Source organism: Polypterus senegalus, chromosome 1, assembly GCF_016835505.1.
Source record: "Polypterus senegalus isolate Bchr_013 chromosome 1, ASM1683550v1, whole genome shotgun sequence".
Lineage (NCBI taxonomy): Eukaryota > Metazoa > Chordata > Cladistia > Polypteriformes > Polypteridae > Polypterus > Polypterus senegalus.
Genome location: NC_053154.1, coordinates 165,354,057 through 165,380,591, shown reverse-complemented (window position 1 = coordinate 165,380,591; position 26,535 = coordinate 165,354,057). Strand labels below are relative to the sequence as shown.

Genomic DNA, 26,535 nt, shown 5'->3' with positions numbered 1-26,535 from the left:
GATGGGGCCATAAGTAAGAAAGTTCAACATGGCGGACGTTATCGACCGTTATTGACCGTTATGACCGTTACGTGTAGAATTTCGAAATGAAACCTGCTTAACTTTTGTAAGTAAGCTGTAAGGAATAAGCCTGCCAAATTTCAGCTTTCTAGCTACACGGGAAGTTGGAGAATTAGTGATGAGTCAGTGAGTGAGTGAGTCAGTGAGGGCTTTGGCTTTTATTAGTATAGATATATATTGTCAGGGATGCCAGGGGCCATGACCCGGCCGGGACGACAGGAAGGACCGGATGTGGGTCTGCACCCACCCTGAATCATGTGGGGGTTGCCTTCCGGGTTGCTTTGGGGGCCACGGGTACAGGGCATGGAAGCCCTACCCTGTAGGGGCCCGTGGTCACCGCCAGGAGGCGCCCCAATGCCTTGGGGACCTGTTACCTGGTGTGGTGGAAGTGCTGGGGGGAAGATTTATGACGGCGCCCGGAGAGCAGCCGGGAGGACAGCCGGCACTTCCGCCACGCTGGGGCGTGGTCAGAGGAGGAATGCCGGGAACACCTGGGGCTCATCCGGGAACCATATAAAAGGGGCCGTCTCCATTCATTTGAGGCTGGAGTCGGGAGGTGGAAGGACGAAGCACAGAGGAGCTGTGGAGGCGGCTGAAGACAAGGCATTGTGAGGCCAGGACTGTGTTTGGGGTGTTTGTGCACGTGACTGGGGTCTGAGTGACCTTTGAACTGGGGGTCTTTGTGACCAGTATTGTAAATATAGTGTAAATAAACGTGTGGTGGTGTTTTAGCAACATGTCCGCCTGTCTGTGTCCGGGCCGGGTTCACAATATATATATATCTACACACCTTTGGTTTAGTGAAATCTGGAATCTCTAACAAAAATTAAGCAGGGAGCATGTACACCCTGCTGAATGCATCTCCCCTTATCCATATTTCTCCAGTCTCCAGATGCCTTCTTTGGGTGTTTAAACAGCATATTGTGATGCCACTTCCCCTACTAGCTCCTAAGTTAGGCCAAACATCACAGCCTTTCTTTCATTGACTAGTCAATGATCTGCTTGTCCATTACAGAAATTCAACAAATCCCTTCTCAGACTAAAAACTCTTGTCCTTAGAATTTCCCTGGATCCTGGATGTATCTACATGACTTATTATTTTTTCATAAAGTAAAGAGATGACTTCACACTCCCCATAAAGCCATAAACATCTGACGAGTATAATATCACATGAAAGTCAAACCATAAAAAAAGAGTAGGGTTAACAGATTTTTCCTGATGAAAATAAAGGACTTCACTGAATAACACTAGAATAATGGAAAAATTGCACAGGAATATCCTTGACTTATGGCACACAGCCTCCTAAGGAAGAAGCGCCTGCTCTGCTTTTTCTTTTATAGTTCCTCTGTGTTATGAGACCAGTCCGACCTGTCATTAATGTGGACCCTCAAGTACTTGTTGGAGTGGACAAACTCTACAACCACTCCTTAAATAGGTAAACTGCAATGCTGGGAAAAAAATAAGGAAAATATAAGGAATAGAACAGCATAACAATAATGGTGTTTCAAAAAGCTGTAAAAACATACATGAGATGCTCTCACTAAAAAGAGGATGAATTCTAGATATGTAGACAGATCACAGGATGGCAATCAACTTACATTTTAATAAAGGGCATGCTGGGTTTTGAAAGTGGACAGAGGGGCTTAGCTAAAATACACATATAGGATTATCTTATAAGTGTGTGATTGACAGTAGCATCTTGTCCTTGGAGTATCTCCAGCACTGGTACCATATTCTATGTTTAAATGATTTGCTGTGATATTCACAAGTATAATTAAGGGACGTTTACTGTACATCAAAACAATAATGAATCACAATTAGACATTATCTAGGGTAGATGTATCTGTAATAATTTCAAATTTATTTGGGATTGGGCACACTATAATGATCTATTTCAAGTAACAGTTTGATATTATTTTTAGATTTTTAAAAATCTTAATATTCAAAAATGTAATATTTTTCAGTAAAACATTGAAGCTATATATACATCCCAGTAAAAGAAATAGTAAAATATTTAGGAATTGTTTTGTAAAGTTCAGTAGAAAAAAATAAGTTACATTTTGCTCCAATTATGGGAAAAACCATAAATAAAAAATGTATGATTAATAAGAGACCCATCAGTACTTTGTTCAAAAGCCAAATACATCTTCGTTAATATGCATTGCACTCGTATTAAATGTACTTCAAAAAATAACCTTAATCAAATTTGCAATAGTTTAGTTTGGAAGCGTAAATATTGCTGCTTGAAAGAAACAATGGCTATTAATAAACAGGACCAATGTTCTAGATGTTAAAACGTCAAAAACTGTTTTTAAAATGAATTTAATTAATAATTACCTAGAGACATCTCTAAATATGTTTATGAAAAGATGGGCAGACTTGAATTTTATTGAAATGCAGTTTTGATGTTAACAAGATCACTGTTAAGATATCCATAAACAGGGACTTACATCTTGGACGATGGCCTTTAAACACAATTTTCTCCATGTTAAGATTGAGTTTGGAATACCAAAGATATATGTTATAAAAATAAACCATTTTTTTTCCAAAGGTGTTTTGAAACTAGTGTTGTTGTAATCCCTGTTGTGCATATTCACACTTAATATGAGCTAGCTCAAAGTTCAGTTCAGGCAGATTAAAATTAACAAGTTCATGTTCAGGGTTCACAATTTAAAATTTTGAACTAAGTTCACAGTCCCAAAACTGAAGTAATTCATGTGCATTTCTTTATTTCTTTTATTTTTTAAAACTAGCTGCTCTGTGCTATCCTTTTTCAGTCGAACCATCTCCTACCCATCCATCCCCAGCCCCCAATCACTGCCACTTCATAAAGTAAATGAATAACTGTATACTACTATACTGTAGAATCACTGACAGAAGGCAAGTATATGTTATACCACTTAATGTATCATAAAGCAGAACAACTCAATTACTCATATGTAACAAGACCTTAGCAAAGGCATCTTTTGGCCTTTATAATGCTTATAAAACATCAGTAGATAGGTTATTAATGTCTGTGCTGTGTGGCAATTAGAAATGATGGGAAAATAACTTGTTAATATGAAGGCTTCACAAGTCTTATACTAAATATCAAGAGAAATGTGTTACAGTTAAGACACCTCAGACCACCTCCAAGTGAGGTTTTGTTAAAAGGTCTCATTGTAAAAATCAATAAACACTTTATGGATGCTTTGAGAGTCTTATAAAGATCCTAAGAAGCCTTTGTGATGATCTTGCAACGTAAGAGTAAATTAGTATTATTTTGCAGTACCTTAACTAAAGTGTTACCAATTTTTTATTATGTAGTGAACGTGGTGCACTAAAGGTATATAGTAGCTGCAAATGTAATTTTATTTAACCTGCATGAACAAAATTATGTCAAGAACCAACACAGGCCAAAGCTCTAAGAATAAAGAACCAGTCAATGGAAACATAAGCAAAGGTTTGTTAAGGCTTTGTTAATGCTTTCTTTTTTTTTAATTTATTGATTTTATTGTAATTGCACAACATTCCATATAAACAGATCAATTTTTACAAAAATAGGATTGAAAACAAATCAGCCCCCACCCCTGAGACAGAGGGCATGGCCAACAGAGTAAAACTTAAAGCTAGTAAAATATATCGATGAATTAATAACTGGATAAAGATAAATGGCGAAGAAAAAGAAACAGGGAGAGAATCTGCTTCCTCCGTGCTTTAAGAGCTTAATCTAAAATGTTATTAATAATAATAATGCTTTCTTGTCTCACTCACAGATATTTACCTAGACTGGTCGATTGCTTCAACTCAATGTGTTGTTTCAAATTCACTGCATATGTGACTGATGTTTGGATTTGATCTTTCAGACCAAGTGGGCACAATTTGCATAAAAAGTGTATGTTTTTTTGCATATAGTTTTGTTCATACAAGTCCTTCAAATGTTCATACAAACTAACTTCAGCAGTACCAGTGACAGTGTTATTTGATTGCTAGCGCTAGCCATGCCAGATACCTGCTGCGTTATTAATTTTTGCCTATTATTCCTACTTCTGTTGCTTGAGCACCAGTCATTCAGAAATACAAGCATGTTTACTGAAAAGTTGCTCATTTAGCATGTTCATGAACAGCACTGGTTGTAATCATAGCTTTTTTTTTTTTTAAATTTTCAGCTTGGTATATATTAATACTAGCATTACTTTATTATTATTCTGAAGATACCATTTTGTACTCTGGTTTTGTAGGCTTGTCATCATGTTTACCATTACTATGCATGTTTTTCTTTTTATTGATATTTTATTAATTTTATTGTAATTATTCAATACAAATAGATCAATTTTTACAAAAAATAGGATTGAAAACAAATCGTACCCCACCCTTGAGAAAGAGAGCATGGCCAACGGAGTAAAACATAAAGCTTGTAAAAATACTGTACATAAATTGATTAGTTTAATAGGCCAATACAGATGAATGGAGAAGAGAAACAAATACGGAGAGAACTGCTTCTTTGGTGCTTTAAGAGCTTATTCTAAAATACTATTGATTAGATCCTGCCAGGTTTTGAAAAAGTTCTGTACAGATCCTCTAACTGAGAATTTCATTTTTTCCAATTTCAAATAGTATAACACATCGGTTTCCCACTGACTTAAAAGAGGAGAGTTAGGATTCTTCCAGTTTAGCAAAATAAGTCTGAGTGCCAAAAGTGTAGTGAATGCAATCACAATTTGTTTGTCCATCTCCACTTTAAACTCATCTGGAAGAACACCAAACACAGCTGTTAATGGGTTAGGAGGGATTGAGGCACCAAGGCTGTCTGAAAGGCACTTAAACATTTTGGTCCAAAATGATGTTAATTTGGTGCAGGCCCAAAACATGTGACCCAGTGAGGCTGGGACTCGATTGCAGCGTTCGCAGGTTGGATCTTGCCCTGGAAACTTTTTGGACAATTTTAATGCTCGATATATAATTTTGATATAATTGTTTGCTTTGCACATATGCCGCTCCAGTGAATTCTCTGCATTGCTACCTTCCACTCCTTTTCTGATATATTGATTAAGAGATCGTTTTCCCATTGTCCTCTTGGATCTTTGAAAGGGAGGGACTGTAAAATAATTTTATATATTTTAGAGATGCTGTCTAAGTCCTTGAAATTGAGCAATATTTTTTCCAGCATGGAGGAGGATGCGAGATGAGGAAAATTTGGCAGGTTCTATTTAACAAAGTTCCTAATTTGAAGATAGTGAAAGAAATGTGTAGCTGGAAAGTTAAATTTGGAAGGTAATTGTTCATAGGATGCAATGATGTTTTCTATATAAAGATCTCTAAGCAATTTAATCCCAAATCTTTTCCAGATATTAAAAACTGCCTATGTTTGCGAGGGTTGAAAAAGGTGCTTCTCTTGCAGAGGTGCCACAGATAAAAAATTCTCCATCTTAAAATTCTTTCCACATTGGTTCCATGTTATGAGTGAGTGAAGCACAATTGGGTTATTATTATATTGGCGATAACTTGCATTTATTGGGGCACTAAGCAGGGAATATAAAGAAGTACTTCAGGATTTTACTTCTATTGCGGACCAAGCCTGTGTATGTTCATCTATTTGTGTCTAGGATTTTATACCTTGTATGATGGACATGTCACAAGCTGATTCATCATACTACAACCATAAAAGATGGTAGTGCACTGCACCTGACATCCATATACAGTATTTGATTATCTCAATTAACAATTATAATTATTGTATTATAAAAAGAAATCCTGGAAAGCAAAAGCAATATCGAAAGATATTTAAAAGACCCGCGAGACAAAAGAGACTGGCCATGGAGCGTCTTGCGGGGACTGTAAACATGAGAGTTGGTGCCAAGAGACTGCCCCAGTGCCGTCTCGCGGGGACGTGGAACATGAGATTCTTGCAAGACACGCCCTACTTACAAAAGATATCATATAAGAGCACAGCTATCAAAAAACAGTCAGTCGTGTAAAAGCATGTAGTGCACACAGATGCTATGCTCTCAACACATATAAAGCGTATAAGGACAATACGGAGAATAGAGACTCAAAGGCGTTGGAGAGAAAAAAAGGCAGATAAGAGATTATGAAACCAGTAAAATTCAAAAGTATTGCAGCGTCCCAGCCAGGTTGCGGCCTTTTTGGTTTTAAGTGACTGTTCGGTCAGAGGGTGGAGTACAACACGGAAGACTGATAGCGGGGTATTGAATGATGCGGTGGGGAGACGTGGGGGATGAGGGATTGGACAGGGTGCTAGAAAGTTGTGTTTGGGGTTACGAAGTCAGTGATTGTTAAGTAAGTAACAAGGGACGCTATTGGCGGATGGCTGAGAAGCTACCAAATCAGAGCATGTATTACGTATTAAATACAACTCCTCAATGATATAGGATATGCCTCCCACACGCTGCTTTGCATACTTAAAAGCCAGAACAGCACGTATTGATTTTTGATTGTTTGCTTTTTTCTCTCTCTCTCTCTGACATTCTCTGGTCCTGACAGAGGGGCTGTTCGCACACTGGCCTAAAGGATACAGACACTCCTCTAAAAAATGCTGAAAGACTACCTTCACATTGCTGCTTTCCATGCGGCTGCTTTGTCGCGGTGCTTTGCATACTTAAAAGTCCGAACAGCACTTATTGATTTTTGATTGTTTGATTTTCCCTCTCTGTCTCTCTCACACTCTCTCAGATATTCTCTGCTCCTGATGTGCACTCCTTTGAAGAGGAAGATATATTTGCATTCTTTTAATGGTGAGAGGGAACTGTCATCTCTGTCTTGTCATGGAGCACAGTTTAAACTCTTGAAAAAGAGACAAATGTTTGTTTGCAGTGTTTTAAAGTCACTATCTCTACAACCTCCTGTGTTTCTGTGCAAATCTGTGACCCAAGTGTGACAATATAAAAATAACAATATAAACGTATGGTTTTAACTTTGCAGATTTTCACCTTTTGAGGAGGGTTCTGGAACGCAACCCCCACGATTGAGGAGGGATCATTGTAATCATCAGAACCAGGTGTAATTGAAAAAAGAGTAGGACAAATCAAGATCAGAAATAAAAGGCAAAGAGTAGACAACAAAGTCTTTTTGCATTTGCATCATTCAATGCACAAAACTTGGATTTACACAATAATAGACCGTACGCTATGAGAATCTGTGGTCCCACAATAGTTAAAGCAACGACAAGTTGAATTTCAAAGAATACAAGTCAGGTGTATATTTATGATCACGGAGAAGCGATGCAAATTTTAATAGGCAAAAAGAAAGGTAATGTATATATTCCGTGAATAACATTACACACTGTAAGATATGGCCGGCCATGTACCCCGGCCAATACCCCCAAGCCGCCAGGTGGAGCCCTCCTTGCATGGATCCCCAGAAGACCAGCAGGGCATTATGGATCACGGCTGGATGCCATGGGGCCACGAGAGGGAGCTGCATTCTTCATGCCCTATGACCCGGAAGTTTTCGGGGTGAGAAACATTATTTACCCTGGCTTGTGGACTGTTGGGAAGGAACACCTCCGGGTCAGGGAATATAAAAGGTAATGAGCTGAGTTGGGAGGCAGGGTGGCTAAGCGTCTGGGAGTGGAGGATTTGTCCATTGTTTATTGGAATATTTGGGAGTAGAGGGTGCTTTGTGCATTACATTATTGGACACCAAAGGAGATCGTGATATGCCATTTTACTGTGGACAGAATATTAAAATGTTTACAGTTTGTTCGTCATGGCGTGAGAATAGCTTTTTGTGCTATGACAATCAATAAATCACAGGGACAAACATTAGAAAAAGTCGGATTATTTATTAGAGAAACAGAAACAATATTCACTCACGGGCATATATCACGAGTGGCGCCAATGTCCCCGGGAGACAGGAGGTACACCGCCCCCAAGTTTGCTCGAGTGTTGTCACACCGCCCTGCTGGATGCCATGGGGCCACGAGAGGGAGCTGCAGGGAGGACCAAGAATTCTTCATGCCCTATGACCCGTGTCATTATCTGTGGGGCTCCCAGACGATGAGCTGAGTTGGGAGGCAGGGTGGCTAAGCGTCTGGGAAAAATATTGTTTTGGTGTCTGAGGGTGCAAGGGTTCATGAAGCTTTAAAGTAAAAGTGCAAATGATGAAATTGAAACAATTCCAAAGAAAAAAAAAATTTTAATTGTATATCCGATTAACCCAGTACAGGGGTTGGCAAGCGAAGCGAGCAGGGGGCAAAGCCCCCTAGTCTTTAATGTTTCAGTTAGGAGCAGCTAAAAAAATGATATTGAAAGGAACATTGTTTTGTTTCTTGACTGTTTAGCTTCAGCATTGGATTCCCTTTCTGACTTCCTGTGTTTCTGACCTCCGGTCCGATTTAGACCTCATCACCGCTCTGCCCTGCCTCCTGTGTGTTCTCCTTTTTCTTAGAGACAGATGTAAGGTACTTCCAAAAAGATTTTATCATGAGGACTACTTACTGTCTCTATTGTGTATACCATAAGTAATCAAACAGAGGATTGTGAGTCACTTGTGGTTCTTTGTTTGTATATATAGTATGCATCACTCCATTTAAAATCATATTTTCATTATTTCATTTTTAATTATAACTTTGTTTGCATGTTTGTAGCTTTCATTATGCATTTAAATTTGTGCCTAAATATGAGTACTGATTTCAGGTGAAAAGGTAACAAAATCTTGTTATCATCTTGATTTCCATAGACTTTCATTATGATCATTGTCAATCAGTGATTTAAAATGTCATGGTAGGATGAAGGAAGTGTAAAGCCAAAAGCTAAGCATAATTAGGAAGATGAACAATGAACTTTTTTAGCAGAGTAGGAGGATTTATGTTTTTTTTTTGTGGACCATATTTGAAAGTCATATTTCTTAATATTCTAGACTTCAATGTCACATTTTAAAGCTTAAACCTGCAACATGATTTCTCCTAACGTCATCCATTCATCCATTATCCAACCCGCTATATCCTAACTACAGGGTCACGGGGGTCTGCTGGAGCCAATCCCAGCCAACACAGGGTGCAAGGCAGGAAACAAACCCCGGGCAGGGCACTAACCCACTGCAGGGCGCGCACACACACACACACACCAAGCACACACCTAATGTCATACTAATGTCAATTGGGAATTTCACAGAGGTTCTGAACTTTGCAAAAACAAGCTAAATAATTTGAAACAAAGTCATTAAGACAGATCTAGTTCTTTTAAAGACTTAGCAAGCTCTCTGAGATGGTAACACTTCCTTTGGATCAACTGGCATGGAATGTCACCTGTGCTAAAAAAGCTGTACTATGAGGTGAATTTGTGAAAAGGTGCATTAACTATGTCATTGCTATCTTTTTTCCCAGAAAATAACAATTTAAAGTGATTGGTATCATATCTCTATCACGACACACACAGTTGAACACAGAATATCTGACATACATAATGCAACTAAAACACAATTGTTTACTGATCTAGAGAAATTACAGTATTTTGGCCTTACTTTGGAAGAGTCTTGGGATGTTCATGACAAGCCACAGTTTGCAATTTTGGAAGGTTTGTTTCAGAAGATTGTGTAGTAAAAGAAGAATTACAATTAAATTGTTGCATTAAAAGACAGGGCCTATGGTATTAACATAAAAGAGAAACTGATAAGTGTTTTTGAGAAAGCAAATATTAAATTATGAAATCTCACAGCAATATGCTTGGATTTGTGCATGGCCTTGTGGGACTGTGTAAAGCTGATGTGAGGTTTCCAGAATTTTTGACTTTACACTGCATCATCCATCAATAGCACCCGGAGTCATAACACCCACGTTAGAGATTGTCAGTTTTATTCATACACATGCTGTCAATCACAGACAGTTCAAAAATCATACTGCTGAGCTTATTGAAGAGTATAAAGACTTTCCCAGAGATCTGCCACAACACTGCACTGCAAGGTGGATTTCAAAAGGAAAATTGCTTTCTTGTTTGTTGAACTTTTGGATGCAATAAAACAGTTCTTGGAAGAGAAGCAAAAACATACAGGATCTACATCTGAAAAGATCACAGATTACATTTCTCACTGACCTTTTCACTGTTGGATCAGATTGACTTAAATTCCCTTTAGTGACAGTTCAAATAGAGGGATGATTGGACTTTTTGAGGATGACAGATGTTATGAGGGAATACACTCCTGAATTTTGGAGCAGTGTGCTGATATGGAAATATCTCAATGTCAAACGGACAGCAATGAAGCCACTGTCAACACTTGATTCAACTTGTGTTTGTAGGAATCATTTTTGTTTTACCTCTGAATCATGTGAAATCACAGATCTGTTCTTACTGAAACACATGAAAGAGAGAGAGAGTGAATAGGATTGTAAAAAGCAAGGACTCCTAGACGTCCTACTGAGTCAAAAGCAGCTTCTTGCAGGGTATGAAGAAAAACAGCTTTTTTAACTATGTAAATAGTCTTCCCTCACTGTAGACTATGGGAAATTCTTCTGAGAGTGTGTGTATATGCGCATACAGAAAATAATTTACAATGTGGCTATTTGCAGTGATATTGCATTTTTTGGGTCAAAATGTGTGATTGGTTTATCAGCACTGGTGTATATGGTCATTGTTTGTGTTTTTGCCTTTGCAGCCTTCTTCCTTATCTCCTGATCTCACTGCCTTATTGTTGTCATAATTAAATCTGATTTTTTTAGTACAAATATTAGTACAAACCCAAGATTCTGGGTTCTAGTATTTTAACGCCTGCATGTAGATAACAGTCCAAACCCAACCCAAATTTATGTTATTTATTGTATAGTAGTTCCAATTGTATAATATCTGTGGTGAAACGGATAAAGAGGAAAATTTCACCTGGAAGATGAATACAGCAAACAACATTCAAGCCTAATTCCAATAAGCAAAAGTCTGTCCTATGTATTCACAAAAATTGAAGACAGAAAAATAATTATTTGAACCAGAAAATCAAACATGAATTCAAATACCAATGAAGAGTGTATTGTTTTTATATAAACTTAGATACCAGAAAGTGAGAGGTGCAGATCTTTGTACTGTTGACGTTATGATGTCACAGGTTATGACTTGCAGTCATCCAATGGTGGCAACCTCTCTAGCAAAAGTGCACAATGAATGTGGAAAATGTTTGTTTCTTCAAAAGCAAGATGATGTTGAAAAATATGCTAACCAAAATCAACACTGCTAAATATTATTCTTATAAGAAATACAAATGCAGAAATGAATTTGGTGTGTTCAAAACTACTCATGAGTAAAAGGAAGTTTGAAAACAGAAAAAATATAGACAGAAAAATTATGAAATCCATTCATGTCAAGTTCCATCAAACAGCATCAGATATTTTTCCTACATCCAATAAGAGCAAGAATACAGGGGATTCTGATTCAGATGTTGTAAATATTATGTTAAACAGAGATTTAATAGTAATTGTCTACCTTTGGCAAACTCAATAATATTGTTTAAAATATCAAAGACAAACAGTGTCTCAAATCTATTTGTGAGAGACTTGGTTAGAATTTTATTATCTATGTTTAGCAAATATATTGGTCAAAAGAATGTACTTTAAATTAGGTTCTGTACTTTGAATGTAACTTACCAGATCTGCTGTTAGTTCAGGCGCATGGCCAAGTAATAATATGCCTCGATCAATGGAGCGCAGTGCACATAGAGATCCAGGGGAGGCTCTTAGGTGAAGTGTAGTTTCTTCTGCTGGAAGCTCTTGAGGATCTGAAAAGCGAAGTTCCACCTGAAAAAGGAAATAACACCAAAACTGGTTACTCTTGAGGATTCATGATATACTCACAGGTTATTTGGACCTAAAACATGGATATATACACTAGAAAAAGTAGGGTTCTGTTTGAGTGAACCTCTGTATCTCACTAATTTTCTGCGGAAAGATGCAGCTAAACTATATTGAGATATCATATTCTAGAACAGCCTAGAATAGAAACTTTCTGTCAGCCTTCTGTACCATTTATAGTTTTTACCATTTTTTTTGTAATTTTCTTTAAGATCCTCCCCAACTGTAACTTTACTGTTGGCATAGACTACAATATACAAAAAAAGCCAACATATTAGACAACCGAACCAAACTGTAATGTGAAGACCAACTGCCTTCAGTAATAAAGTGGAGTCCTATCGAACCTAATTGCAGACCTTTCAAGTTTCTCTAAACACTAAAAACAACTTATTGAACAGTTGTTCAATAACAGTATCTGATTAAGGTACACATACAGAATCTGTATTTCATATAATAAAGCATACAAGAGACATCTTTAAATAGTAACCAAGGAGAGAATGCCCATCAAAGAGTTAGTCATTAAAGCATCATTTTACATAGTCTTATTAACAGATATTAAAGCAGCACCACTAACTACCACACCTCTATGCCACTAATAGTATTACATCACTGCTTATTATACTGCTAACACATAACATTCTATGGCAATTACATTAGAAATTGTCATCTTTCTCCAACAATGCCAGTGTTGCAGTGATTACCGAGGCACGTAATCTTTACCTGTTTGCATTTAAGACCTGGATCCGGGGCTAACTTTGATCATTGTTTGTGATACTCTTCCTGCTTATCTCTTTCTGCTACAAAAGGTTAAGCTTTTTTTAAATTTTTTTGTCCTTAGATCCATATCCCCCTTCAGATGGTGGGGGGGGCAGTTGGGATCTTGAAAGTTTGGGACTGGTGGCAAAAATTACTGCAGATGTAGAAATTTGGACACATCGTAGGACATTTACAGAGGTACAAATTGTGCTCACAATTGGATTTATTGAGACTATACATAATATACTGAGATTTTCTAAACATTAAAAAATAATAATAAAATGACAATTTCTTCAATTTGAAGTTGGAGGATATTTTTACAGTAACAGCAAACACTAAAATTCTCTAAGGGCTAAAGAAGCTTTGATGATGCTTAATAAAAATGGGCTTTAAGGCCTTGCTTCAAAAAGGATTAATAAAATTAGCAGTTTACCTTATTTGCAAAACATTTGTTGACTTTAAAACGGCTCTTGTGTGCAATCATTTCCCCATTTGGCAAAACACTGTACACAAGCACTTTAAAAGCAGGTGACATGCTCATAGTCACAGGAACTGTGATGAAGAAATCCCCCTTTGACTCTGGAATGATACAGGTAGCTCTTTAATCAAGAATACATGATAGAGTGGTCTACATACAGCACATTTCAGTGATAACGCTTACATCAAAGCCCCTGAAGCAGATGAAGCATACAATAAATTAGAAGAACTACTGTAAATCACAGGCAGGCTATTTCCTCAGGGTCACATGGCTGCCTCAAAAATAATAATGAGTTTTATTTATATACAAGTATCAACTTTCTCAAAGTCAAGGTCGCCCTACAAACAGTAGTATTAATAATAGGACAATAAAACACAAAACTACCAATAAAATAACAACATCAGAATAAAAATAAAGGTAGCAAAACATATCACAAAAACATTAAAATAAACTACACAAGAAGAAGAATAGAAATTTACGGGAACTAAGAGTTAAGACAAAGACTGACCGACAAGGAAACTTTTGAATTTAGTTGTTATAGAAGATAGGGATAGCAGTCTCAAATACATTGTGGTAATGATTCAAAAATTTGGGTGGGCCATGGCATTGAAAGACCTGCCTTCACACATAGATAGATTAGTTTGGGGGGCAACCAGCAGTCTAGTGCCAGAAGATCTGAGTACATGTGGAGGATGACATAGTGGAGGGCTGAGCATGCATGAGTAGACGTTTGTGTTGAATACGCAAAGACAATGGTAGCCAAAGTAACCGATAAAGTTCTGGAGCAATGTGCCATGTAAACCTAGTGTAATTCAGTACCTCTTGAAGCTGAATTCTGAATAGACTGGTGTCCATTGAGCATTTTAGCTGGTAGACCAGTGAACAGAGAACTACAACAAATATATTGGGGGGTAACGAAAGCCTGAACCAGTATTTCAGTGTTTCTCTTGTTTAGGAGAAAATGAGGATGAGTAACTGCTTTAACAAGGTCTAATATTTACCTAGAAGAGCAAATTAACTAAAAATAACCACTCTGAGTTACAGTGATAAACTTTAATCTTTGAGTTGTTCTTGAACCTCTAAAGCAATGACTTATTGCAATGGATTAGAATCCTGGCAAGATGGGGAACCTCCATATCTACAGGTCCTGCTGTGCAGGGCACCAATTTCAGCTCATACCCTGATCATAATTGTGATAAAAAAGGAAGGAATATATAAGGCCAATGCTGATGCAGTGTACAAAAAAGCAAACAAACATGTAAAAAATCAGAAGTTGACATTTGTTATAATGGGCTATTTTGCTTAAATGTTTTCTGCCTTCCCCTTGATCGTTTTGAGGATTTTGACATTCTAACTGTGGATGTTTAAGGTCATAGATTATGATTCTTACATTAGTTTTTTTCTACCATTATCACCACCATTCTGGGTAGTTATGGTTGATGCTATCTTGTGCTCCTGTATCTAAGGTCACTCCTTGAGGTGTACCTTTGGAGGTTGTGCTCTCTGACTAATTAACCTGCTTGGAAATTTCAGTTTCCTATCCAGTTGATTGATTCCATAACTCTTGTGTCTATCATTCTTTTATTTTACAAATCATTTTCTGAAACATTTCCTGGTTTTGACTTGTGCTAGCTGCGGTGGGCTGGAACCCTGCCCGGGGTTTGTTTCCTGCCTTGCGCCCTGTGTTGGCTGGGATTGGCTCCAGCAACCCCGTGACCCTGTAGTTAGAATATAGAGGGTTGGATAATGGATGGACTTGTGCTAGTATTTGAGTTCATTTTTACGTCAGTTTTTGGTACTGGTTACAGTTTGTCTGATCTTCTGGCTTCCAAGTACTTTTAGTTTTTGACTACATCTTTTTTCCCAGTTACTTTATCAAGTAACTCTGTCCAGGTTTTCCTGTAGAACAAGATCTAGGATAAACATTACTCCAAAAACATCATTCATTGTCTAACCTTTTTCGTTGCCCAAAATGATTTCAACTCGTCCACTGAGGACAATGACACCTTTAGACATAACCTGAAAAAGAGATAACAGAGTTTATGTGAAATTCTTAATACAGTTAAAGGAAATATTTAACTACATGTTCATACTAGGACTCCATATTTGAACCCCTAAGGTTCTCCATTGCTTATCTTCTAAACAGAAAACAGGATCCTCAATGCAAGTATGGCATGAAGAGGACATTACGGTGCCAACACTTTCAGAAATAAATTACAGGAGGACAACACTGAGGTTTTCTACACACTGAATATTTTATATTGAGTACATATATTGGAGGTACTGAATATTTGTACCTAAGGAAAGATTAGGAACAAGGACCTCTTTACACCAGAGTATTGATGAAAAGGGGCACCAGCTTTAATGAATAGAAACTCATACATACTGAGAAAAATAAAAAATAAAAACAGGGTTAGAGAACTGTCTCATAATGTCACCATATTACAGTAGGTCCGCAGATCATTGAACAGTTGCCTTGTGATGGTCAAGTGCAGAAGGTGGTCAGTTTTCAATGCAGAGCTCCTAGTAGTGTGGCATGGGACAGGTTAGGAGAGGCTGGTGAAGGGTTCCGTGTGTGTTTATTTCATTTATTAATTGCTTGCTGTTCTGATAAATTGGTTTCTTTTTGACTTTGTTCAATAAAACTGTGTACTGAACTTATCAAGGCACATATTTCTCCCCCATGTTCTTCACTCCTCATATGATAAAATTAAATAGATACTAACAGTACAATTAGTTTTGAAAATAAAAGGGCATATTTTATGACAATTTTTAAAAAGAACAAAATACTAATTATTCTTAAGAAAGTAAATTATAAATCCAAAATTTGACAGTTTGCTGTTGAAATATTTTATTGTTGTTATGTAACAATAAAGGCATCCCACATCCATTACCATCTACCAAAAATAACATCATGATGCTGACCAAAAATTAGTAGAAATGGGCTGGGTAAAGTGAAAAACTGTAGAAATAAAATAAGAAAAACTTCACAAAACATTACAAAAATATGGTAAAACAGAAAACATAAACCACAGCAAAGTTGATCTTTATAAGCAATGACCAAGTGACTGGTGCCAGTTTTAAATATTATAGTACAGAAAGCTGAGAGAGCCAAAAAGTTGTTGCTTCCATTCAACAATATGGAGGAGCTGTGGTAGACAGACACTAATGAACTAAAGATAGATAGATAGTGTGGGAACCAACCTTGACACAGACAGACAAACATCATTCTCAGTCCACCACACACGTTTTATTTACAATATTTAAAATAAAGTATTTTGTAAACAATCTAGTGCCCCTGCACCACACACCCTTAGTCCAGGCCTCTTAAGCTCCTGTCCTCTCTTCACCGCCTCCACTCCTCTCCTCTGAGCTTCGTCCTCTTCCACCTGACTCCAGCTGACGAATGGAGGGAGGTGGCCCCTTTTAAATCTACCCGGATGTGCTCCTGGTTCCTCCAGATGAGCTTCCGGCAGCACTTCCTGGTGTGGCGGAAGTGCCACATGAGCACCCGGATAAACTCCGGGTGTCCCTGGTATTCTTTCCACCAGCACCTCCGGGTATGGCGGAAGTGCTGACGTCCAGGGCTTCTCAGGAGTCTGGGCACCCCATGGCAGTGACCACAGGCCCCTATAGGGTTGAGCTTCCATGTTCCATTCCCGTGGCCCCCATACCAACCAGGCTGCCCTCTCATGGTCCGGAGGATGTGTAATCCCTCTCCCAGTCCTTCCAGGTGTCCCAGCTGGGTACCACCCCCAGCCACTCGCCACGATAGATAGATAGATAGATAGATAGATAGATAGATAGATAGATAGATAGATAGATAGATAGATAGATAGATAGATAGATAGATAGATAGGTGGTCTTTTTATCTTTTCTTATTTGGCATTCAGAAAAGCACAGCAATCCATTTTTTATATTTATAATACATATGGAATTATTTGTATTTTTAGCTATAGTTACATGTATATTACACTTACACACTTAATTCTTTTTTGTTGTTTTCCAATTAATTTGCATATTTTTTGTGTAGTTCACTCCCTTAATTTTCTTCTAATAATGTCAATTAACAATGAGCTGAGCAGACACTCGGAATAAGTGACACTAAATGATTAAAGGCTACAGCAGCTTCAACATCAGACCCACTAAAGTGCCCATTAGTAAATAATAGGTTAAATAAGCAGAACACCTGGATAATCAGAATGAAAATCATTATGATGAAAATCTTAAAAACAATTTTAAAAACCCACCAAATTATAAAGTGTATGTAAACTTTTAGTTTGGCAACTTCTGGTATGACCCCAAAACATTGAAACAGCTTGCTTTATAAGGCCAGGAGTCCAATATAAAACTGAAGTTGGTTGGAACCAAACCTTGAAGTCCCAGGAGGTCCATCAGGACCATGTCCGAGAACCACTGCAGTAGGCAGGTTACATTACATTACATGCAAAATGACTACTGCCATGATTTATTCACCGGAAGTTCAAACTGTTATATTAACAGACTGGAGTGCTAATAAAATGCAAAGTACTACTTAACTTCGGTCCTCAAGTTTCTACATAGGCTTTCTGTTACATTTTGGGTTGATTTCAAGATCCCCCTTATGATCTATAGATGAATCAGTTACTTATGTCTTTATTAGAACATAATGTATATAATCATATGCCCATTGCAAAGACAAAATGAGAGTCACTTCTTGAATTTAATAAATAAGATAATACTAGGAGGTGACATGTTTGGGTATAGTGCCCTGGAAGCTATAAAATGATCAACCTGCTAGCTTAGTTTACCCTTATTACCCATTATTACCATTAATGTTAAAAAAATATATCTCCACTGATACTGGGACATTCAAAGGGATAAATATTAATGGTTACTGACACAGGACAGTAAATTACATTTCTTTGGGCTTTGTTTAGTTTCTGGGACTCTACTAAAGTTATTGCTTTAGACCAGTAGTTTTCAACCAGGGTGCCAGAGTACCCTGAGGTGCTACAACAATAGTCTGGAGTGTTGCAGAAGCACTTCTTAATTAATGAAGCCAGCGCTTTTTTTTTTCTTCTACTGTATATGAATGCTACTGGCACACTAGTCAGAGTTTGGGAGCATGCTCTTAGATTAGAAACATAATATATATGTTACCGATAATGGCGCACTGCACAACAACGTCCAGTGAATCCACTTGACTTGAGCATTCCTAATTTTCATCCTCTTTCTCTGTATGTTTAGCATTCGTTTGCACAGAGGTTGATGTGCTTATTCCTTCCTGAGCAGCTCTTCTTTTCTCCAACCTAGCGGCCCGCTTCTTCTCTTCTTTCATTGGCATCTTTTCACGTTAAAACTGATTAAGTCAGTGTTTATGTTGCAATTACTTAGTACGCTTTGTTTAATTTTTCACTTAAGCTGGCACTTAAGTCTTCAATCCGGCTCAAGAATGATTTAAGATATGAAGAGGTAGGGGAAGTGACGGCGAAGGTGGTAGGGATGAAGAACGCTGCCCATACGCATGCGCAGCATGGCCGCCCTGCTGGCCACTGCCAAGAGTTAATTCTACAATAAAATAAAATAAAAGCAAAAATAGAAATAACCTTGGAGGTCAATCATCACCCCGAAAACTGATAGTAGATGTCATGTAGTATATGTGTACCAAATTTCAGGTCAATACTTCAAACGGTTTACGAGCTACGGGTGATTTAAAATTCTGGACGGACAAACAGACAGCCACAGTATTGTATTATATATAAAGACTGGAGCATGTTGGGAGCTCAAGGTAGTGGGTCAGCTGTGATGTGGGTATTAGTCTGGGCATTACTTTGGAAAACATACAGTTTCACTTTACAAAAACACAGCCAAATTCATTTTATCAACTATGGAATAAATGTATCTTGTATCAGGTGAAAGTTATATGTATTTTATTTTTGTTAATTTTGAACAATTATTTCTCATGTGTTTTTAATTTATTTTAGTTTTATTGTGATCTTATATTTATTTCCTGTTTCTTTAATTGTACTGATGTTCCATGTTCTTTGTGGGTGGATCCCTAAAAGGCGGGATATCACCACTCTTGGGTCCATCCTCAGGCTATTTAAATTAAATGTTAAATTAAGTAGGAATCATTTGTTGTTTAATGAGTTTGTAAGTATTGTATTTTCTCTCTTGGATTTTTTTTTTCAGCTCTGTTTAGGAACTCTGGTATTTGAATTTTATTTTGAAACTTTGCTTTTGTATTCTTTTAGGTAACTCATTTGTGCATAGTTTTGCTCTACTAAGCTTTTTCTTGTATTTTGCTGTCTTTGTGAAATAAATCTTATTTTTATTAAGATTCTTTGCTTGTCCTGTTTATGCAATCAGAGGGTTGATGTTTACTCATCTCCTTGTGGGGGGATATTGTTGTAGAGTTTGAAAGTGTTGTAGTTGTTTTTTTCTGCTGCTCATTTTTGGGTCTGCTTCAGCTCAAGTCAGCAGGTTGTCTTGGTGCCTGGCTGAAGTTGAGGTTGCCTCCCCTGAGCAAACCAGATACATTTTTAGTTTGCTTCCTAACTTATTTTGGAGGCCTCACTCCTAATTTGCTCTGGAAGAAACTCTAAAAATGTGCTTTAGTTACAATCCGGATGCCTAGCTTACAAGTGGGATGGACCCCAAACTCACTTCAAGCAATCAGCAAGGTTAATGTGCTACTTCTGTATGTGTCAGTGACATTACACAGCTCCCTGTCCGTTTGTGGGAATTTATACAAGTTAGGCTTCATGGGTGGTTGGTTTAGTAAAATGATTTGTCATTTTAGTGAAGAAAGAAAACAGAGATATCAAAATAACATATTACTGTCTCCATTGTGAATTGCTTGCTGGTAAAGCACTCAGCAATGAGTTGAAAAACTTAGTAGATACAGCATAAAATGATTACAAATATAAAAAGTAGACTAGGTGTGCCACAAAATAAAAGAAAGGACTTGAAAAACACAGCTATAGACAGACACTACCTGTACAGGTAGCCAATCAGCTTTAAAGCTAGCCTCTGACATCATAAAAGCGGAAAGTATTGGCTCCAGGGCACACCATTACACATCTTTAATAATGATCTAAAAATTCTGCTGACTATAGAAATATTAGGGCTGTTAAAGTTAACGCATTAATAACGCATTCTAACTCTAACATTGTTAAAAAAATGGTGTCGTTAACGCAAGTTCTTTTTGACCCTATGAAATTCCCGTAGTTCAAGCTGAGTCTGCAAACTGAATGCATGCCACTCTAGCCCAGTGATGGGAAGTTCAGATCATTTTACCGACTCGGACCTTTGAGTCTCGTTCAGCAAAATGAACGAATCTTTTTTCGAGTCATTTCATTTATTTTAGCAAAATATAATTAAAATGTTACCTGTTACCTCCCTAACACATCTACTGCTTACACAAATGTTGATCACAATAATTAATCTATAATTTATTTGTAACAGGATTATTTATTTATAAAATAACACACCACAGATCCTCAAGAAACAGTAACAAAATCATAGTGACAGAAATTAGCAGACCTTTTTGTATCTATAAGTAAATGCGTTTTAGACATTTTTGATAAGTTTATGATAATTTCTAAATATGATCCAACATACAACAAATGGAATTTTACGTTAGTATTTGACTGAGGTACTGAGCCGGTAAGTGGTCACGTGACAAAAGAACGAACGACTCGAAAGACTAGAGGAATGAACTAATCAATTCTCTTTCCGAGTCAGACTGCATAGGTTAAGCTTATGGGGCTGTAACGTGATGAACGAACGACTCGAACCCGAAGACTCGAGAGATGAACTAATTAATTCTGTTTCCGGCTCAGACTGAGTTGGTTAAGCTTATTCCAATACAGAATCTATAGGAAGTTGCGCAAATGAGCATGCGTGACTGAACGAATCACTCCCATGATACGACTCGTTCTTCCCGAGTCACTTTAAAGATTCGTTCAAAAGGAAGGAATCGTTCAAGAACGACCCATCACTACTCTAGCCTTCAAGTTATTTCTTGTAGGAGTCACTCTATATTCCTAATTGTGGAACGATGGAAAAAGGTCCATTAAATGGGAAGTTTAGTTTCAAAACTTTGTCCGATGGCTCACTCGATAATACTACGATTGTGTGTAGTTACTGTCAAGCCGAGTTTAGTTATCACTGGAGTACAAGCAGCCTACCGGTACAATATCACATACAAGCCAAACATACATTTTATACTAATGCGACAGACCACACTCGACAGTGTTTGGCAGAAACCAATGGACGCGTCACCCTCCAGCAAATTAACGGTAGCAGTTGCTAAATGGATAGCCACAGCATGCACGCCGATTTACATAGTGGAGGACAAGGGTTTGTGCGACATAATTCGAATCACATTCAATGACCCAACTTATCTATTACCCACGAGAGCCACAGTCGTAACTACGATACATGACCTGTATGACTCAGCGAGGGCAAAACTAGCTAAGGAGTTGGAGATCACAGAGACGGTCGTCCTTACTGGTGACTACTGGACATCACTTGGAAATCATAGCTACCTCAGGGTTACAACCCATTATATCGACGAACAGTGGAAACTGTATTAACATATTTTGACGGTCATGAAAACATGTGGCGAACATTTTATGGGTGTAGCAAAGCAGTGGAACGTTGAGAATAAAATAAGCACTCAGTACAGTGCACGAAATTTAATTTCATTGGCGAGACAGCAGCCTTTCGAACACTTGCCATGCATCGCGCACAGCATTCAACCTTCTGACACAGTGTCTCTGTAGAATAGTGCATTTGACGGCACACTTTCCAAATACCGAAAGGTGGTGGGGCACTTCAGGCACAGTCCATCAAATACTGCAGAACTTGAGAAACATCAAGTTGTGCATGGCCTGAAGACTGAGACACTCGCACAAGATGTACCGACTAGATGGAACTCCACTCTGGAGATAGTGAAGCGTGTGCGAAGAAATGAGCAACCACTAAGAGATGCACTAGCCCTACATAAAACTAACGTGGTCATGCCAAGAAATGCTGAGCTGGAGAAATTTCAGAAGGTGGGGGCATTGCTCGAGCCCTGCAGGTAATGCACATTTTTTTTTCTTTTTTCAAGCAATGTTAAACACTGTCATTGAAAAATGTGCGTCTCCATCGATCATTAGTGGGAGTGTGGAGGAGGACTGTATTCAGAAATGTCTGGAGCACTTTAAAGCAGAGCCTGTAATCAGGAGGATTGCCCCCTAAAGTGGTGGTCCACACATGCTCTGGTATACAAAGAGCTAGCTTGCATTGCTTGCAAGTACTTGGCAACACCTGCCACATGAGTTCCTTGCTAGAGGTTGTTTTCACTGTCTGGGCATATTGTGCAGAAAAAGCGAATTGCCTCGTCCTCTGGAAATGTGACCAAACTTGTATGTTTAAGCAACTGACTTGGTTTAAAAAAATAGAAATAGTCTATTTTTCATAATAATTCAAAAGGCCAATCTGCTGTTTCTGCTGAGAAATTAAATTGGCTAGCTACATTAATAATTTAGAATTTAATTCTGTTTATAAAATCCTGTTTCTGGAGTTTTTGTATTGCTTTTGAATAAGATTTATTAAGCATTATTGAGAAATACATGGAGACTGCAGTATGAGATTACATGTCTTAAAGATGTCATTTGTTTTACAATATAAGCCCAATTGTATGTTTTCTATGTTCAGCACTGCACAGCCCTAGAGTATGAGTGAATAAAGTCTCCTCACAGTTGAAGTTTTGTCTTTATTTCCTCTTGTTTCAGTTACCTGAATACGTGAAGTACATTTATATGCCATTATATTGTGTCCATTCTTCTTAATATGGTCTGATTGTGCTTAAAAATCTTTGTGGTAAAATTTCAACATAAAAAATGGGAGATTAATCACGATTTAATTACACCAAGTTAAGCGATTAATTGCGATTAAACTTTTTGATCGCTTGACAGCACTAAGAAATATAAATATTGACAGATTATAATTTTTCCAAGGTGTGTGGATTTTGCACACATTCGTTTGGGCCATAAAGAGAATAGTTAATGTTTTTGTACTATCCCAGCTTTATGATGTCAAAAGCTAACTTCAAAGCTGATTGGCTGAACATAAATTTCTATCCTGGAACAAATTGAGAGAAACAGATTCATCAAAATAATCTAAGGTTGTTACTACACCTTTGGACTTCAGCAAGAGGCATATACAATAACAGAATGCTTGGATATGGGAGGATGGCCATTGAGCCGAGGTCAGCACAGCTTTGACTTTGTTCCAGACAAGCATGGGTACCCAGAAGTGTATCTTCTTCAGGAATAAACTTAACTGGAATTTTTGTTTTCCTGTCCTTCATTGCCATATGGCCATATCTTCTGTTAATTGAGTCTTCATCTTAAATGACTTTGATCCAATTGTCTACCGGATTATCTACCCGTGTCTTTATTTTCATCCAAATAACAAAAAAAATGTGTACGATTAATGTACTTTACTGTTGCTGTATATCCATATTATGTTGGTTAATCTGTGTAAATGATGTGCTCTAAGCCAGCACTCTGTGAAGCTCACAGTATTAGAATAAACTAAAGTGAATTGAAGACATCCCACTCAAAGCAGATTTATAGTCATTAGGAACAGCTCAGGGAAAATGAACCCCTTTCACACTACATAGCAGTGTTTTTTTTTTCATTTTTAACCTCATTGACAAATCTTTCTGGTGAACTTAGGCATCCATAACACTCAGGGACAAGTATTTTGTTTTATAGTTGGCATAGAGAAAAACAAAAAGGCCTTAGGTTTCCAGTTCTAAGATTAGTGCAATCTTGATTAGTGGGAGGTTCAACAGGAAAACAGTAAACGAAAGATGGTGAGATGAAGCGATAATTGTAAACTTGTTGATAAATGCTCAGGGGTCTCAGCAAAAAAAAATAGAATGAACCAAAATGCTAAAGCCAAAAAATTTGTCAAAACTGCCTAAATTGATTTTTGTTCTAAGCTGAACTATAAAAAGTTTGATTTAAGAATCGAAAAACTTGGGCTCCAGTATTAGTGCACCACGATCTTAAACACATACTGTATCAAGTGATGATGCTATGCAATTCAACTTCTGGTTATTTTGTGATCGCAAAAGAGCACCATTGCCAACAACAAAACAGTTACCGTCATGAAAAAATACCCCAAATTGTGGTACAAAAATTCAGACATGAACGTTAGTAGGTTTTGCGCTCTAGGAACCAAGTTACCCAAACTATTTTATAACATTTCATAATTATTCACCGGTCTGATGCTAATCTTTGCGATCATAAAATAGGTCATTACAATAGCCATTGACAAGAAGAATTCATAATTAATTGCAGAATTATGGTTTATGAGGGTTCATCTAGAGTGCCTCTTTCGCTTTATCGGTTTAGCTGAAAAACTAATCAGCACATCATCATCTTATAAAAGGCTTAATTTTCGTGTTTGGTATTTTTCTGTCCAGCTGTTTTAGCTATGAACTGTACTCAAGAAACTGTGACACACAGACAGACACACACACACCCATCATTGAGATATTGTTGTTTTCAGTATCGGGGACCCTTTAACGTTGAGATCCGTTGAAAACAGGAAATTGACATTTTTAACAAATCTAAAGCTTTTGCTCCTCCCCTATTGATGACAGGTTGTGGTGGAGGGCACAAATGACAAATATTAATAGCAAGTCTAAATTAGACAAATAAATACAACAAAGAGTTCACAAATAGAATTTGGGCCATCCAAAACTCCTCATAAAAAGTCATAAAAAGGAATTTCTACTGATTTGCAGGAGCTTACACCTTAATACATTTTCAGTGACAAAAATCTATGTAGACTCACCAAATAGTAGAAGTACATAAACTCTGTCCCCTCTTCAAACAATGCCCTCTTGACTGTGTAGCTGGTCATGACCTGTGCCTCTGTGCCACACTCCAGCACCTCATCTATGCCATGGATTATTACAAAACTTGAACTCCTTGAGTAAAACGGAATCACTTTAATGTCATCATATGTCTGATAGTACCCTCCTTGAAGTTCATAATAGTTAACTGGAAAATAAGCCTGTGAAAAGATGGAAAATGTGATATCAAGGTGTACACAGTTACCATGGATATGAGGAAAGAAGACAAATACCATCATTCTGGAGAAGAAATTAAACATTAATGCTACATTTTGTCTTCAAACAAGTGTAATTCAGGGGATAATAGTTTGTGATGTGTACAAAAATTCAAAATCCACTTTAAGGTTCAAAGGAGCTGCTTTCATTCTCACATCTAAAGGTGTTCCCAGCAATTGAGGGTAAAATATATAAAAGTTATGTGAGGAGTAATATGCTGTGTGGGACTGAGACAGGGCTGATGAAAGTGGAACATGAAATGATCCTGGAAATAATATAGACAATAATGTTTAGATGAATATGTGCAATGTCATGGACTGAGACACAGATGAATGCCAAGTTAAGAGCTAGACTTGTTGTGGAGTTGATAGGTGTGATCCTGAGGAGAGATAGACTAAGTTTGTTTGGGCATGCGGAGTGAAAGAAATGGGATGATTAAGTAAAGAGATGTTTCAAGATGGAGGTGGAAGGAATTTGGCCAGAAGGGAGGCCAAAGACTACATTCTTGGAGATCATGTCAAATTTTGCAACTTGCAAACCTGGTTAAACCTTTTGAGTAGTGCTGGTGATGATATCACCTATTTCTAATTACCCAGAATGCAAAATTAAAGTACATGGTGAAAAACAGTGAGCAGAATAAATTTTTAATTTTGTGGTGGTGGAAGATTTACATTATGCTGTACCCCATTAGTTCAATTCAGGGTCATCGTGGCCAGAGTCTTTCTTGGTAGCATTAGGAGCCACACATGAGTCATTAGTAGATGGGGTGCCAGTTCAGTGAAGGACACACTCAAAAACATAACCACAGTTAAAGACACAGTATACCTAAAATAGCACTGAACATTCGTTTGTGAAAAGCAGCCAAATATTCAATTCAAAAATCAATGGACAATTAATCAACATTCAAAATAATAAGAAATTTTAAATTAAAAAGCATAAACCCTCTGAAATAATTCATACTGTATGTAGTAGTATTAAAAGAACAACATTATAATACATGACACTTTTACTTTTCAGTCTTTGGCCCAGCTACGTAAATTTGGGAAAAAAGCCATACAGCAAATGAGAGGAACAACATTATTACAAACATCATATACACTAACAACAAGTGTATTTCGCTGCGGGTAGGGGGAAGTCTCACTGTAGAAGCGTTTTCACTAAGAAGAACCTCTGGAACCCTAGGATTCTCTTGGATATGTGCCAGCATGGAGTACAATGGAACCTCGGGTCATGAACGTATCGGAATACATACAAATCGGGTTACAACCAAAAAGTTCACCAAACTTTTGCATCTGTTCACGACCACACACTCGGATGACGAACAAGCCAGTTTCCCTTCCAGATCTTACG

At 37.6% G+C, this 26,535-nt stretch overlaps 1 protein-coding gene across 2 annotated transcripts in view; it reads right to left on the bottom strand.

Annotated features, from left to right (window-relative positions):
- Window positions 1-26,535, bottom strand: part of LOC120534455 (alpha-2-macroglobulin-like protein 1) — a 121,681-nt gene that overhangs the window by 58,883 nt on the left and 36,263 nt on the right. For both annotated transcript variants that reach the window (XM_039762044.1, XM_039762053.1), the window contains exons 12-15: window positions 24,909-25,130; window positions 15,020-15,083; window positions 13,020-13,165; window positions 11,627-11,776 (exon numbers count right to left, since the gene is read on the bottom strand). In XM_039762044.1, the coding sequence (XP_039617978.1) occupies window positions 11,627-11,776; window positions 13,020-13,165; window positions 15,020-15,083; window positions 24,909-25,130 (582 nt within the window). The remainder of the gene's footprint in view (window positions 1-11,626; window positions 11,777-13,019; window positions 13,166-15,019; window positions 15,084-24,908; window positions 25,131-26,535) is intronic.